Source organism: Leptonotus elevatus, chromosome 17, assembly GCF_054856555.1.
Source record: "Leptonotus elevatus isolate MCC_2025b chromosome 17, RoL_Lele_1.0, whole genome shotgun sequence".
In the NCBI taxonomy this organism is placed as follows: domain Eukaryota; kingdom Metazoa; phylum Chordata; class Actinopteri; order Syngnathiformes; family Syngnathidae; genus Leptonotus; species Leptonotus elevatus.
In genome coordinates, this window is record NC_141255.1 from 14,407,971 (window position 1) to 14,424,485 (window position 16,515).

Sequence of the window (16,515 nt, forward strand, 5' to 3'; positions counted from 1 at the left end):
GACACCACCGCGCTGCGCCGAAGCGCGTTCCGTATTACCTCAGCGGCGTGCATTCAAATGCATATCAAGCTATTGTTCCCCAGGCTGCGCGCTCAATAATGCATTTCTTATCGAACAAGTTTGATTTGAAACGTACGGGAGACAACTCTGTGAATTTTCATGAAGAGTAACGAGGTCGCCTTTATTCCTTCGCCAACTTTCAAATGGAGAATTCCTGACTTTGATCTGCTGTCATCAAACGGCGCAGCCTGCGCCAATTCAATTAGGAATCAATTAGCGGAATGCAAACAAAACTGCCACCTGAGCGCTCATCTTCCATCCTTTGCCCAACTTGCGAGATTTCTGGGAAGTTTTCTTTACCTGTCCAAGCATAAAGCGTTCGTGCGTGCACAAACAAGCAACTCCCCCGCGTGTGGACCCCGATGACAATGACCAATTTAATTTCACGCTCTAAACATCTACACCCATGTCAGACGAGGGAGGCAAAGAGGAAGCCTCACTGATCCATGAGGGTCTGGGAGCAGCTGCCAACAGGGCATAACACCGATGAATATTAAATAGCAGGAGACATTAATATGCATGGAGCTCCTTCAGACTCGTCTGGACGTGACAGGGTCAGGATGGCACCGACTGCTACCAGCCGTCGCCACATAATTGGGGAAAAAATGTTGCTGTTGGTCTGGACTTTGGTGAGCATGCGGGATTAGCAGCGTATGGAAGAAGGGACGGCTTAGAGCGGGAAACAGGAGGAATCCTAATGAATCTTAATGCAGCTGAATATTGAGGAGTACTTTTTTCAGTACGTCCTCACCTACACCACACGCAAGCCTCCAGCCAGCCAGCCAGCCAGCTACCCAACCCCCGTTGGTGCCTTGGCATCCACTCCCCCGGCCCACATGTAATCAAGTCAGTCAGTGACTTAGTGAAATTGCATTAGCCACACTTTCCTGGGTTTGATGAGAAAAAGTCGGTATGATCCTGCGATGAATTGTGGCCCCTGAACAGATTTAGGCGGCCAGAGAAAATGCATGTGTAATATCAAACGCCACGTCTACGTCTACGTCTCCTGAGACTTTAGCCGTTTTTGAGTATGCACAAGCGTGTGTTAAAGACGGCGAGGAGGAAAGAGATGAGTCAAGATAGGGAATAATCCCTCATTTACAAGTGTGTCACTCAGCTCTGCATCATTATTTTATACTTTGTTTGCAGAGTATGTCTCTCAGCAGTCATATTAATGCCATTGCTGCATTCATCTACATCTGTCACAGGGCGAGTTAAAACATCATCATTCTTAACAAAATATTGGACTTCTTCCAAAAGAAGATGAAGTGAATGATGTGTTAAATGCCAAGGAATGAAAGGACAGTTTTTAAAAATTGACCAGGTGTTCATCCCAAAATTTGGCACCAGTGACAGAAAAAGCCTGTGAGCTTCCGTTTTGACTTTGCTACCTCGAAGGAACAGCTGGTCAGTGAACCCGATGCACCAGGCAGGTACAGGGCAAGACCGCTTGACGTGTGAAAACAAAAAGCAGAATCTTAATTAATAAGAACTCCAAAGTTCACAGACAGGAATCATGTGCTCCCTCTTTCGTGCTCCAGTCAATTTCCCCAAAAGATTTACGCTTGGTATTCATTATTAAATACTTGTTTTATTGTGTTTACTGAAGAATCTTTTGATTTCCTGCTAGCAGTTGCCAGTTTTAAGATTTCCTTTTAAATGTCATTGAATCGTATACAAAACAGATAAGTTATTTCATGTTTTGCATTTTGTTCCCTGACGTTACTAAATTTGATTGTTGTCTTTTCGAGTTCCATTTGTCATCAGTGTTTAGGTACCGGTACTTTCTGAGGGAATTGCACTATGTCATAAAATCAGCAAATCTCAATAATACATGAATCTTTTGGTCAAGTGCGGGGGCATTCTATTACACCCAGACAGCCTTCATGTCTGATTGGATCTTAATGAGAGCTTTCCATTATTAAAATTAATTTGAAGGCAGTGCTCCGCCAGCCGGGGGAACCCAACTCTCTGATGAGAATTAATTGCATAAATAAATAATAGCATAAATATATCCAGGCGTGAAATGAATGGGATTAATTATTGAGCGTGTGTTTTCGCATGGATTTTACTGAGTGAGCGGCTGTCAGTGATGCTGTGACAACAATGTACAGGCTTGTATGGCTCACAATGAATATTAAGGGCGTTTTAAATGTGCTACAGTTGAGCTCGAAAAACTCGAACTTTACATTTTACTAAAGTACTCTGAACTGCTTTAATGGTTCTTTTAATGTCAATAGTGCGCCAAAAAGTAGGCCTCAATATAAGTGTGTGTGTGCATCATGCCTGGCATCGCACTTTTAATTAACACTACAAAATGGAAAGAAACAACAACAAAACTTTAGCGTTCTCATCTGAAGAACCCGTCACATGCTGCCACAAGCAAATTTTGCCGGTTAATCAGCTCTGCCAACACCTACGGAGGCTTAAACGTGGATGGCAACGTTTCCAACTTTCTTTACTCCCTCCGATCGGTGGCTCCGAGATGAAAAGTAAACACAGGGGTGACACTCAAAGCTGCCAATGACGACGGGTTCTCACGCGCTAATTGAAATTAGCTTGGGCTTGGAGGGAGAATACACCGGCTCATTCTCTGTGATTACTTTTTGTCGCTGTGCAAACTAAGTCGACCTTGTTGTAATCTCCATCTGCTGTCAAACAAGTAACTTGGAAAATACTTTGGTCCCACTTTGCCTTCTGGTGGCTTACACACAATATGTTGTCAAACTCAACTTTTTTGTGTGTCACAAAAGACAAGTAACGGGTGCTAGTGCTAACTTCATACATGGGGTGTCCTGGGTGGTCCACTAGTATAACACACAGGTAGAATCAATGATTAGGGCTTGTCGTAATAGTGACAGAATTGCTATCATATCATATCATATATCATATCAGACAGATATATATATATATATATAAATATATATATATATATATAGCTAGATAGATTTTAAGTACATCATTTTTTAAACAAAATCTTATATAATTTAATTATCAAATTTGTCCAACTTTGATCAAATGTATTTTATTATTATTATTTTATCTTAATTATCAATGTCATAAACTATTGTTTAAATATATTTTTTAAATATATATATTTTTTCCCTATTATTTCACATTAATTAGATACATAGTGTTTCTGTTGCCTCATGGTGCAGTGCGCAATGTACATTTTTAAAAAACTACTACAGACTAAATAGACTAAGTTTAGACAAAATTTGGGTGACATCTATGTAGAGTAAATTATGCCCTCCGCCAAAAACATCCACATTTAAGCAGGTCCACAAATATATGACATAATGTGAGGTGGGCTGCAAAGCAAGCCGGGAGGTTTTCCCGTGTCATTGTCATGTTGAGAAATACACACTATGTGTGGTTGGATTACAGCATGTCTTGCGTATCACATAACAGGTATGCGTACATGCGCTCTGGCTGCCTACATAAACCCTCATCCGTCATCACTGTGACACAAGCACGACAATGCTGGGAAAGGACTGGCTAGATTTATTTCTATTAAGTCTCAACATTAGATACGTGCAAAGGAGCAAGGCAAAGGCGAGCGCCCTCGGCATGAAAATCCCATAACAATAATAATAAATTGACTTTTTCGGCCGGCAAAGTTCAAATCTCATCTGAGGTTTGCTTTATGAATATGTTAAAACATAATGGCGAGGTCAGGGGAAGTCGAGTATATTGATCGGCGTGAGGGGAGCAGAGGAAAAGGACTCAAGGGGCTGAATAACTGAAATGAAAGGCAAATATGAATGTTATAAAACCTGCGCGATGTATTTGGACTGCAGCTTGCAAATATTTTTTTGAATCAAGTAATCTATGTATTAGCCTATTGCTTTATTGGGGGGAAAAAGATTTTGCCTTATTAAACACAAAAATCGTGCATGTGAGGCGCATGTAGAAAGGGAATTGATAGTGTTAAAAAATGGTATGATTATAATAAGTTATCATTAAATTCATGGTGTTTAGTAGTATGCAACTCAGTAGTGAAATGAAACTAAATTTAAATGGTATAGAAATTGAGCACGTCACTGAAGCAAAGTTTTTGGGTGTGATTAATGATAATAAACTGTGTTGGAAATAAATCACAGATAGAATATACGAAACGGAAATTGGCAAAAATCTGTGGCTGTTCATTATAAAGTCAAGGATTTTCTAAATAAGAAAGGCCTCTACATATTGTATTTTTCACTTTTTTTAACCTCACATGTCATATTGTGCTGAAATTTGGGGTAATGTGTATAAAACAAATATAGACCCAATTGTTAAATTATAGAAAAAAGCAATTAGAATAATAAATAAGGTTGGTTACAGGGAAATAACTAATCAGTTGTTTATAGGATCGGTTATCTTGAGATTTATGGATATTGTGTGCTTAAAAACAATGGAAACACTTTTTCGTGTAGTAAATAATAGCTTACCTCTTTGTATTCAAAACATTTTTAAACTAAGAAAAGGAATCTACAATTTAAGGGGTTTAATTATGTTTGAAATACGTAAAGTGAAGACTAATGTAAAATACGGATGTGTCTCAGTTTTGGGTGTGAAATTGTGGAATAGTCTTGATGATGAGCTGAAGCTATGTACTTCCTTATCGGGGTTTAAGAAAAAACTAAAATATAAAATCATTAATGCCTATAATGCCACAGACAAAATGTAAAATATTAAGGGATTATTCGCTTTGTTTTGTTGTATTTTTATGTGACTGTGTGTACTGTGTGAATGTACAGGACTGTGTTTTTAATAATGTTTGAGTCTTATTGTTCGAGAATGTGTCATTAAGTTATATAGGGGTAGGAGTTAAAAAGTGTTTACTTCTTTCTACTCCTTTTTTTTCGAACATGTGTATAGGTTATGTTTTTGTTTTATATGATTTTTTATATATTTGAGTAGATTTTTTTTCTCTCTCTTGTTTTCTTTATATATATATATATATGTGTGTGTTTGAAAAATAAAATTCAATCATTCATTCTTTCATATGTTATTTTTGTCCACTTGGGGTCACGATCTGCAGGGTTTATGGTAGTATTCGCTACTTTTGCGCGTGTATGGCATTAAAAGGCAGGGCCAGGCCTTGTGAGTGATGTGGGTGTCAGTGAATGAGAGGCTAAAGTTGGCTGGCTGATAACTGGCAAACATGTTAGTTGGTCTGCATGTTGAGTTTTGGCCATTGGCAGCTCATGTAGAGAGGTGTTTATTATGTGTTTGTTTTACTGGCGATTATTCGGTAAAATGATTAAAAGTGAGTGGCTGCGTATATTCTTGACCACTTGTGATGGTATTACAATGCCTTCTAATTAGCAATGGTAGGCTATGCTAAATTAGCTAACATCAGCACATTACCTTGTGTTGTGCTCTGGTACACGTAGTACTTTATCTTCTATTGGTGAAGCGTGAAATGATCTAAAATTTGGATATTTTCTGACTTTCAAGGACTCTTTCCTCCTGGCTGTCCGCCATCACGCCAACTTATTTCTACATGGAGTGCATACAACTGCAGTAACATTTGTCTGTATGGAAAAATTATGGTGCGAAGCTGAAACTGAATTCTTCAAGTTATTCAATTAATCGTTGCAGTCCAATATTATACCTAATGTTGTGGCATGAAAGTGGTCATCTTCACCATCAGAATACAAAGCGCCAAAATGTCTCAGTGTATGTGTAGTATATCACGCATCACCACATCTCTTGCCAGCCAGACCTTTTTTCCATTTACACCTCCTGTCCCACCCTCGCCATGACATGGAACACCACTCCCCCACCCCCTACCCCCCCGGTTCTGCCGGTTCTCGAGGGATTTCTGCGTTTTTATACATAAACAACACACAACTTTTCTTATTTTCTCATCTCCAAGGGCTGGGGGCGGGTAAAACGGCTTGTAATTAGATTGCTTGTGCCAATGTTTTGGAATATCAAAAGGAGAAATGTGTCAAATGCATTCAGAGTGGGAGATGTGAACATCTCGGAGGCGCGAGGTCACAAGCGTGTGTGTTTATTTGCATGCATATGGCAGGCACGCTTGTGTTTATGACGCTGCTGTGGGATGATTGTCACTTCAAACATTCCCCGGGGCAAGACAATATTACACGCAACACAATGACCGGCCGTGTCACAATGCGGAAATAGCATTTTTAAAATATATTACTGGCTTAGCGGGGTGAATGGGTGGGAGGATAAAATATATATTCTCGCTTCACCAACACTGTGCCATCAGCTGACTGAACAGACAACAGCATGGTAACATATCTACAGCTGGAAAATTGTAACTTTCATCATTTATTCATCGAAAGTGTGATTGAAAGTGGAGGTGGTGTGGTGTGAAGTAAACACCCACACAGTGACATCCAGACTCACACACACAATGCAGTACATATGGCTACATATGGAGCTGTAATAAAGACTTGTGGGTTAATTGAAGCGTATGAGGCGTGGCGGAGTGTGCAAGAGGCAATTATGTCTTCCCGTGCATGTGTTGGCATGCATTACATTGATATACGGTCGGCGCTCAACAGATAAATTACATATATTACACATTCATTTTCAAGGCAATAGTAATATTAAAACAAACACGGCTCTTCTGCTGGTTCCCTTTTACTGCATAGTCACACATGTTGATTAAAAACTTGACATTTCATCCTACCGAGCCCTTCCTTGAGTGAGAAAGCGAAACCCATAATTGGTCCTGATGAGATGTTTGGGGAGGCTGACCATGCACTTAGCCAATCAGAGAATGTCCTTTGCATTTGGCAAAAAAAAAAAAAAAGCTTCAGTACAATGGACATTGTGCTGCTCTGGTTAGATACCAAAACATGGTGCCAGCAACACTTCGGGCGCAAATTTTTGGTCAACCTCAAACTTTGCGTCTTTGATTTATCCAACTTAGTTGACTTTCCCCCAGCCCTAAATCAACCCTTTTGCCTTTGGAGACCAATGTAGCATAATGGCAAGTTGCTAACCAATCTGTCCTGCCTTTAAAAATGAATACTTGAGACCAAGTATTCATACAATGTTTACTATTGTCGTTGCAGTTCAAAGTGGTGGTAAAAAGCACTGCAGTAATATTTTTCATTTTTAACAAACAAAGTCAAATGTGACTAAAAGCTCTGAATAAAAAAAATCATTGTGCTGATTTAAAAAAATATATCTTTCTCTTGTTTTAGATGTAATTATGGTCGGTGAACAGAATGGTGTGGCCAAGGACTGTAACTTTCACTGAAATAGCCAAACTTCCCTGCAATCAAGCCCACACTTCCAAATGTTGACTACTGACTTCAAATAAGCGTCAAGATACGCTTGACTAGCTTCAAGCGTCAAGTAAATCCCGCAGCCACAAGAGCTCATCAACTCCATCTCTCATTGCAGGCGCCTTTTCCTACCAAATTCCTTTGACGCGGGATGAAGTCTTCAATGCGTGTTTTTTTTCTAATTTCTGCACCTCAGAAACCTCTTAATGGCTTCTTTTCCAGACCCTGATGAAAACAATGACTTTTAACCTTCCTTCCTCCATCAAGCCCCCACCTCCACTCCCCCACCCATGGCAGTGGACTTATTTCACTTTCTAAATGATTTCTTACTGCTTCAATCCCGTTGCGGCCGTTCAAAAGGCTGGGGGCCCGGGCTCTTTGCGGACGCCGCGGCGCATTGTGACAGGTGAAATGAAAGCCCAGAGAAATCTCATCTTCTTATGAACGCTCTGAGGCATTCAGCCACTCAAAAAAAAAAAAAAAAAAAAGAGACAAATTCTGCCTGTTCTTTTCTGAGGTGCAGACAGATGGAAGATGGTAAAAAAAAAGAGTAAGCTGTTATTTCAAGCCTATTTGTGGGGGAGGAGGGTCCTTTCTCCACAGTTGATCAGTGCTGCTCCTTTCTGCATTCACTCAGTACAGTAGCAAGTAACTAACAAAAAGCAACTGGATTAATGAATGTTATTTAGTACACTAACATCTTCTTTGTGTTGTGCTTAAGGAATGCTTGTTTGCGACTCATAGTAATTAATATTGCTGGATTTGGATCATGGAAACTTGCTTGCTTGTCAACCTGAGTTTTTCATCATCTTTTCTTAAGTAATGACAAGATTTGTGAATTATTATCTTTCCGTATTATGTTTTTAGCACCATGGATATATCATCTGATTTTCATCAGAGCACATTCCTATTGAATTTAGGCGAGAGAATACACACTAAATGGACTACATTTCCCCAAATCCCTCTCATCGAGATGAGAAAACATTTTATTCAACATCTATGAATGCAGGGGGGAAGCTAAAGTACAAAACAGGTTTAATCTGATCAACTTTCAAAGCGAGTGAGAGCAGACACTCGTATCAATGTCAAATCAGGTTGTCATGTGCTTCATGCTGCATTAGTTACAATTGCAGCTATTACAAACGAGTATTTTACCAATCAAATAATTTAGTAATTGTCCAAAAATTTGTTTTGAATTATTAAACACGACATGTATATGAGGTGCAGGTACTATTTTTGTCCAGCTGGGGTCGCCAACCTCACATTCTGCTGTACTATTTGTGACTTTGAGTGTGAATGGTTTTAAAAAGCGGGGCATGGTCTGGTGAGTGACATGGGTGTCGCATTATTCAATTAATAGTTGCAGCCCTAGTTTTAGCATTTCACCAGAAACACATTTAAATCTGGATGAAACTTGATCATACATTGTTTACTAACTAATTGATTACTATTCAGAAAGTGTCCCATTAATTTGGGGGCATTTTTGGTGTTCAAATAAAAAGAGCTTTCCTGTCTGTTACTTTGCTTTTTTGATGTGTTTCATTGTCCATGGGGGCTTGGGTGTGAAGGTGGGAGTGACTGCAGGCAAACAGCGCCGCAGAGTGAAACTACAAGGTCACGGGCAAAGAGACGGCGAGTCCGGGAGAGAAAATGTAGGAGCAATAGAGCAGCTTTGATTCTCCAGGGTCTGACTGTGCAGCTCGCTCACTCACTCACTCACTCCTGTGTGTGTGTGGGGGTGTGTGTGCGGGTGTGTGCGTGTGCGTGTGTGTGTGTGTGTGTGTGTGTGTGTGTGTGTGTGTGTGTGTGTGTGTGTGTGTGTGTGTGTGTGTGTGTGTGCATGCGTGCGTTGTGAGAGGAGGGTTTTGAAGGTCTGTCCCTGTGGGTGTATTCTGCAAAGTCACCCTGCTATCCCTTTCTTTTTCAGTGTTACATCTCGACCCATTTTGTCCAGGTGCTATCTGCACTCTCTCCCGTCAATCTGGCCCATTCTGGAGAGTGTTATTATTACTTTATTAGGAGTCTGATTTTGACTGATAAACAGGCTTAAGTCATACAGTGAAAATTCAAGTAACTTTTTTGCTTTTTTACAAACAATTTGGGCTACGCACAAAACTTTAAAAATGACCTCTACAGTATTAATGTACGATTTTCAATTGGCAGGGACGAGCGGACAGATCTATGTTTGCTTCTTCCAAAAAAGACAAGTTTCCCTGGATCGGTATGCCAAATCAAACAATGAATTAAACAAGAAAAAATAAATACTTGAATTTCCCTATGTAATTATGGAAGAAAACTATTTTTCAGAGGTGTAGTCGTCTCCTTTTTCCGCTGCTTAAAGTTAATGAGCAATAAATAATTAAAATGAAAGTTTTCAATAATTTTTATATTGCATATTTACTTTTAACCACTCTCTGGAAAAAAATGGTAGCACTAGTTTAGTTTTGGGGCTGAAACCATTCATTTGAACGAGAAATATTACCTCGATTGATGAACAATTCAGGTTATAAACGGGCTCACAGAACCAATGAAGTTTGCAACTTGAGGTTTCACTGTAAATCCCACATCTCCTTCAATCTGTTACAAGGTTATTATAGTTACCGAAAAGAAACAAAACAATTTAACACAAATATTTTTAGAAATGAAATAAAAACAATTGTTTAAAAAAATCAATAACTAACAAACTACATTCTACGTTTTCAAAATTAAAACAATATTCAAAACATTTTCAAAATTGTATTTTTTGTTGGGATATTATTTATTATGTTTGATGACTTCTCACACTCAACAAATATGATTTAAAAACCATACTAAAAAAAACATAAAAACAACCCAAATTAATTATTTGGGGAAAAATTATGAATACTATAAAAATCCTGCTCTAAGAGCTAAGTAAGACTAAATCTAATTGAAAAAACAAAACAAAAAACAACTATAATGAAAACACCTCAACTTTAATAGCACTTTTCTGTTCATTGAACCAGCTTGTGTTCATCTGCTGGATCTACCTTTTCTCGACAGCCTCACGCGCCCCATTTTGTATTCCGTCAATTTCACACTTCGTCCTGTCAACTCCAATCCCTCGGCCCCCACCCCGACTTCCCCGCTCCAGATGTTCATCAATACTCTCGCTCACATTATGCCTCCTCACCTTGCAACTCTCCGCTCTTGCTGTAGAGTTCTCGTCTCTGCTCTCTCAAGTAGGCACTCATGCTAATGGCATGGGATGACGATTCAAATCTAAGATAGGTATGCAAAGAATGACATGAAAGCTACATGAAATTGAGGTCCTGTCTACACGTAGCATGGTTTTTTTTTGCAAACGGGAGATATTTTATGCGTTTTGCCCTGTCGACCACACGCCCGGTTTTTTTTTTCATTAAAAATGAAAATGTAAAAAACTCCAGCCAAAGTGAAGATTTGTGATCCGCGTTCACGTATAACAGTCGTAAACGGAGTTTCGCGTCATCGCTTTACACACATCACTCACACACACACTACGTCAAGCAACTCTTGCCATTGTTTATATCGGGTGTATTGCACACGTGCTCGTCTGACGCAAAATTACACGGTTCCACGTTGGACGAGATCGAAGTACTGGGGGAGTGAGCAGAGTTGTCCAAGTCATTTGTTTCTATCTATTCTATTCTATGTCGGTCCCATTGCTCCACGACATTCCGCTCCGGAGATAAAAGGCCGACATGGTCCCACAATTTACCCAGAAGAGCAACCACCGGCACCCGGCTAAATTCTTGGAAATCTTGGAAGTGTGCTGGAGGTCCTCCTGAATGGCTCCAGGAGGCCGAGGGCAGCCTCCTCGTACCCTGGCGGCGTACCTGGGATCCTGGGGAAGCAACTGGCCGCTCTCGGTGGTTTTAAGTGCTCCTGGAAGTCCATGGAAGCGGGAAAGTGCTCAATTTTTACCCGGTGAACGCTCCAGCGACCCTGGGATGCGGGTGGCGGTGCTCTCGGCCCCGCTTCGCAGAGCCTCGACACGGTTGGGGCTCGCTCCACTGGGCCGGAGAACGCTCCAGGCGACACGGGGACCGTGAGAGCGGGGGAAACGCTTATGAACATGCCGGGCACAGAGCACCTCTTCGGGCTGGCTGCAACGAAGCCTGGGTGCTGCTTATCCACTGCCAGGTGATTTTAGCTTCTTAAAACCTTTGTTTCTGTGGCGTTGGCTCCAGACAACAAACCTTTTTTCTTTTTACGTTTAGTGGAAGGAGAACGTGTCAGGACAGTAAAGCCCAAGATCTCCCCCCAGGTCCTAAAAGCTTCCACAATGTGTTTTGTTAAGTTGCATGGATAAAGTTGTTAAAAGACAAGTGAAGCTTTTTTAGTTATTTTATTATTTTGTATTGTATTTGTATTTATTTTGTTTTTATCCTTTCAGTCTTTGTGTTTACATGTTTGGTTTATTTATTTTTTTAAAGTCGTTTGCTCTTACAGTCCGTGCTTGTGTGACGTAATGTGGAAGTGACGTCAAGAGACGAGCAGTATTTGTCTAACTACTGCCGCCTAGAGGCTGGGCATGCATGTAAATGATCTTATAAACGCACTTCTTCGTTTGTGTGCATTTTAGTGGCTGTGTGTGTTTTTTTTCTACACAGGGAGGAGGGAAATATTCATTTTTAAAATACCCGGCTACGTGTAGACAAGGCCTGAAGCACATATTGTAGCTTTGAACATCTCGAAAAGTTAATCATATTAATGGCATAACTGGACTTTCGGTGTCAGGTGGGCTCAGGCGTATGCCCATTATGAACTTACTTGAAGAGCGACTGCTTGACGCGCTGCGGTTTCTTCTTGGCAAAGAAGGCGGCAAACTCGCTGCCGGTGCTGGCGTAGGCGAGCTGGGCCGACGGCTCTGTAGAGCTGCGGCTGTTTTTCACGTCCAGGTACTCCATCAGCAGCACCTGGTCCACAGAGATAATGAATTCTTAACACTGTCTACACAAGTTCATCCCATATAAATTGGAATTGGGGGGTTAGATCACCAAATGATTCCCGAGCGCAATCCCTGCTGCTCACCGCTCCCTCAGGGGATGGGTCAAATGCTGACAACGAATTTCACTCCACTTAGTTGGGTGTGACAATCAGTGGTACTTTTACTTTAACTTTTCTTAAACATTCCTACAAAGTAGGGCTGGGCAATAAATCGAATTAATTCGATACATCGTCATTTCAAAAATCTAAAATTTGCTAAATCGTGAAATCGAGTTTTGTCTTCTGGATTATTAAAAGCTGCTCTTATGTTCTGTTACAGCCAAGTGTTTTTGTGAGTTGTAATTTTGCCCAATGCTGGATGGGTGGTTTGCAAGACATGTTTACAGTAGCTACCAAATACTTACTTGTGGCATTTAAGTACAAACTATGAAGGTTAAGTTTATGTTAAAACGAATTTAGAATCAGTATACATTATTGTTGTCTGAACATTATTGTTGTCTGAACATTTTGCACAGGAGTTATTTTTTAATAAATGCAACCTTTAAATAAATGTTTCTTGGGTTTATTAGATTAAAATGGCAATCGTCCTGAATGACTGAAAAAAATCGAGATTAAATTTTTTGCCCATATCGCCCAGCCCTACAACAAAGTTAGATGCCTAAAATAGCCCAAAATATATTGGTAAGAAAAAATTAAATTCTGAGAGAAATAATGGATGGATTATATCTGTTTTAATATGACCCGAATCTATCACAATCAGTGGGAATCAAGCAAACGTTTCCACAGAAAAAGACCACTGACTGAGTGTGTGTGATGACCACTGTGGAGAGCCTTGTCCTCCTTTTAGCCAATGATCCATGGCCAAATCCGTCAACGTCCTATCACGCTTCATAAAAATCTTATCAACTTCTAACAATAGGACGAGCCCACTGCAAATCTGGTCCGACAGAGAAAAGTTAACTTCCTCTACTCCATCATTCGATCCTGGCTGGCTGTCGTCACCTCTCATTTTTCAAAATCGTTCTATTTTCTCGCTCCCTCGTCCACGTCTTCGGCCCCGCGCACGATACATATGCTCCGAAATAGTGCCGCCAACGAATCAAATGGCTCCATAATTTAGTGGGGCCCATTTAGCGCTGGCGTGTGTCTAATTCGGTGGTGCAGTGCGGGTCGGACCAGGAATGGCACAGGACTAATGGCCGGGCAGATGGAGATCCATCCCGCCCATAATGATGTAATTAGCGCAGCAAGAGAGCAACCCTGTCGCCATGCATGGGAAAGCCGTTACATGATAGCATCCATTCAAGTGTGCACACATAATGGAAACATGGTGATTGTGTTTGAAAATAAACCTCTATAGGTGTCATAGCGGTCGCTGTAAGTTTGCTACTGATCTCACGCTGCTGCTGCTGCTATTAATCCAATTCCACTATTAATTAGTAATGATGAGCTGGTGTGGTACCCCCAGTTTGCCTGCAACCCCCAAAGAGAAACTAATGAAATGCCAACACTTGCGCTGAAGAAGAGAGGTCTGCGACCCTACTTAAATTGCATTAGCCCGTTGACAGCGTGAACTTTGGAGGCAATTAACCGGACGGCAACAGAAAGAGACAACGGCCGCAGATAAAGTTGAGAAGGAGCGGGTGATTACGGGGCAGGAAATGAACGATCAACAGGTTGCTGATGAGAGAACCTGAAGAAAAGTCAATGAAGGACCAAGAGGAAGGAAGACAGAAGGCGGATTATCAATTACTTTGAATGTAACACCGCACATTCACCTAATAATAATGAATAATAATTTTTAAAAGTCCAATAGCCGCAATTCAACTTTCGTGAATGACTTTGGCAATTATCCTCTTAGATTAACAATCCCATTTATTAATGTATTAATGCTACAACATGGTCAATTACATGGCAGCGGATGCCAGCCAAGATTGTATGATCCACTATCGTGTGCTAAAACGTGGATTTTTTTTTTTTATGACGTCTCCGGTGGGTTTGTTGTAGCAGATGTTGGTGGATGTCGGTGGGGTGTTGTTTGGATGTGACGAAGAGGAGATGCCAGTTGTCAGCGCGCTCAGGCAACATGTAAATACGAGGAGAAGAAATGTGACACATTGATTAAAATGTTGGACGTGAACAAGGTAGCGACGTTGCTCTTTATATCTAATTAAAAAAGATCATTGTCTTCTACACGCACTTGCTGGCAGTTCAATTTGCCTCCTTTTCACTCGGCTGATGTGCATATTTGGACCAAAGGCGCACTTGTATTCATTGTTCCCTACACATAAACACAAAGTATCTACTGTTGATTTAATTCACAGCAATTAAATCATAATTTTGCAGCGAGAGATATAAATAGGAACAAAATGAAACGTGACGAGGAAACGAGATTAAAAAAAAACAGTGTAGCGTTGTGATACGAATAAATGCGTCAAAAAGATATCATGGAAGACAAGGAAAATCACAGCAGCGGAGAAAGAGACGACTTATCAAAGTGGAGTCCACATCTAAGAGACTGGCTCTTGATGCTTCTGCGTGATCTCCAAAACTGCAGACAACTTTGAAGAACAGCAAAAGCGCAGAAAGGACTGAATGTAAATGAATTCAAACTGCAAGTAGAGATAAACAGAACAGACGATGAACCTGGTGCAACAGTTTTCACCGCAAATCCTCAAAATGCCGATTAAACCGTGATGATGTCCACATTAAATGGCATCTGCCCCCCCAAAAAAGCATCACCATGTCTAGTATGCATTGGATATAAAAAGTCTACACACCCTTGTTCAAATACCAGTGTTTTACTAAAGTAAAAAACAATAACAACCTTTACAACTCAATTGAAAAAATATTTGAGGAAAAGCAAAAATAAACTGAGATAATTAAGTTACATAAGTGTGCACACCCTTTTATTATTGGTGTTGTTCAGAATTAAGAAGTTACATTCAATCTACTGTTAAATGGGAGTCAGCACACACCTGCCACCATTTAAAGCTACTACAGTTCAGATGTTTTAGTAGGCTTTTCCCCTTTCTCGCAGAAGCCTGAAGGTTTTGCATCACCAACGATTGGCAATTGGTACTGTTTGTAATTCCTAGGGCTGGCTATAAATTCTAATTTCATCAATCAATTCGATTTCGATTCACAAGGGTTCAGTTCGATTTGGATTTTTTTCTGATTCGATTCACTTCACTTCAATCCGATATTGATTAATTATGGCACATCAATTCTTCTTAAATGTCAAGTACATGATAAAAACTCCACAAATAATAAATTCCAAAGTACATTTTGTGGAGGCAATAACTGGTTAAATGATTTAATTTATCCATGAAAGTAACAGGTGTTATAATCACTTAAGTGCTACACAAACATTGACATCAGCAAGGATGAGATAAAAATATTTTCATAACCTAATTCAATAATTGTAAATGTAAGAAAATACTTTTAAATTCATGTGAACAGTAAATTCAAGAAAACAGTAAGATATATATATTTTTAAAAAGGCCTTTAAAATTCTATTTTCTTATGAATTTATGAGAAAAAGATACCTGTATATATAAAATAACTGATTCATGGTTTTATTAATCAAAATCAGGTTGAAAAGGAAAATTGATTCGATATAGATTATTCAATTTTTCTAAGCCTAGCCCTAGTAATTCCTTCCACCTTGACTAAGGCCCTGGCTGCAGCAGAAGAAAAAACCCAATTGGTGAAAAATGTCAAATGTGTCACATGTATTCCAACTGTCTTAGTTGTTAAGACTCACAAGAATCACAATTCCCAATCACAATAACTACAACTGCACACGTAGTGAGATAAGATCCATCTTGGCGTCCAATCAATATCTACAGGGGCACTAAAAAAGCCAAAGTCATTTTAATTCCCGCTTCGTGCTGTTCGCCGCTCGTCGGCAGTAATGAGATTAAAGAGGAAATTACAAAGGTGCGCTCGAGGTGTTGGGAAATTGAGATACTCCTGTGACAATGCGGGATATGCAAACAAGGAAGGAATGAAATAATCAACAGCAAGTGGAGAGATTGACACGGGCTTTTATATTTGTAGCTGTGTTATTGTCCCCAGTGGAGGAAAATTTGCCTTTGAGAATAATAATAATCCAACAAGTATTGGAATGAAGATTATAAAAATGTAAGAATGTCTTCCCACACTCACAATACACCAACCTCCCACCTGCTTAGACTTAATAAATATCCACCAATTTATAACTTAAATTATGATTTTTTTTCTTTTT

The 16,515-nt window shown here is 39.9% G+C and overlaps 1 protein-coding gene across 2 annotated transcripts in view; it reads right to left on the bottom strand.

The window, feature by feature from the left end:
* Positions 1-16,515, bottom strand: part of exoc4 (exocyst complex component 4) — an 85,623-nt gene that overhangs the window by 57,799 nt on the left and 11,309 nt on the right. For both annotated transcript variants that reach the window (XM_086060012.1, XM_086060011.1), the window contains exons 9-10: positions 12,090-12,235; positions 10,468-10,556 (exon numbers count right to left, since the gene is read on the bottom strand). In XM_086060012.1, the coding sequence (XP_085916138.1) occupies positions 10,468-10,556; positions 12,090-12,235 (235 nt within the window). The remainder of the gene's footprint in view (positions 1-10,467; positions 10,557-12,089; positions 12,236-16,515) is intronic.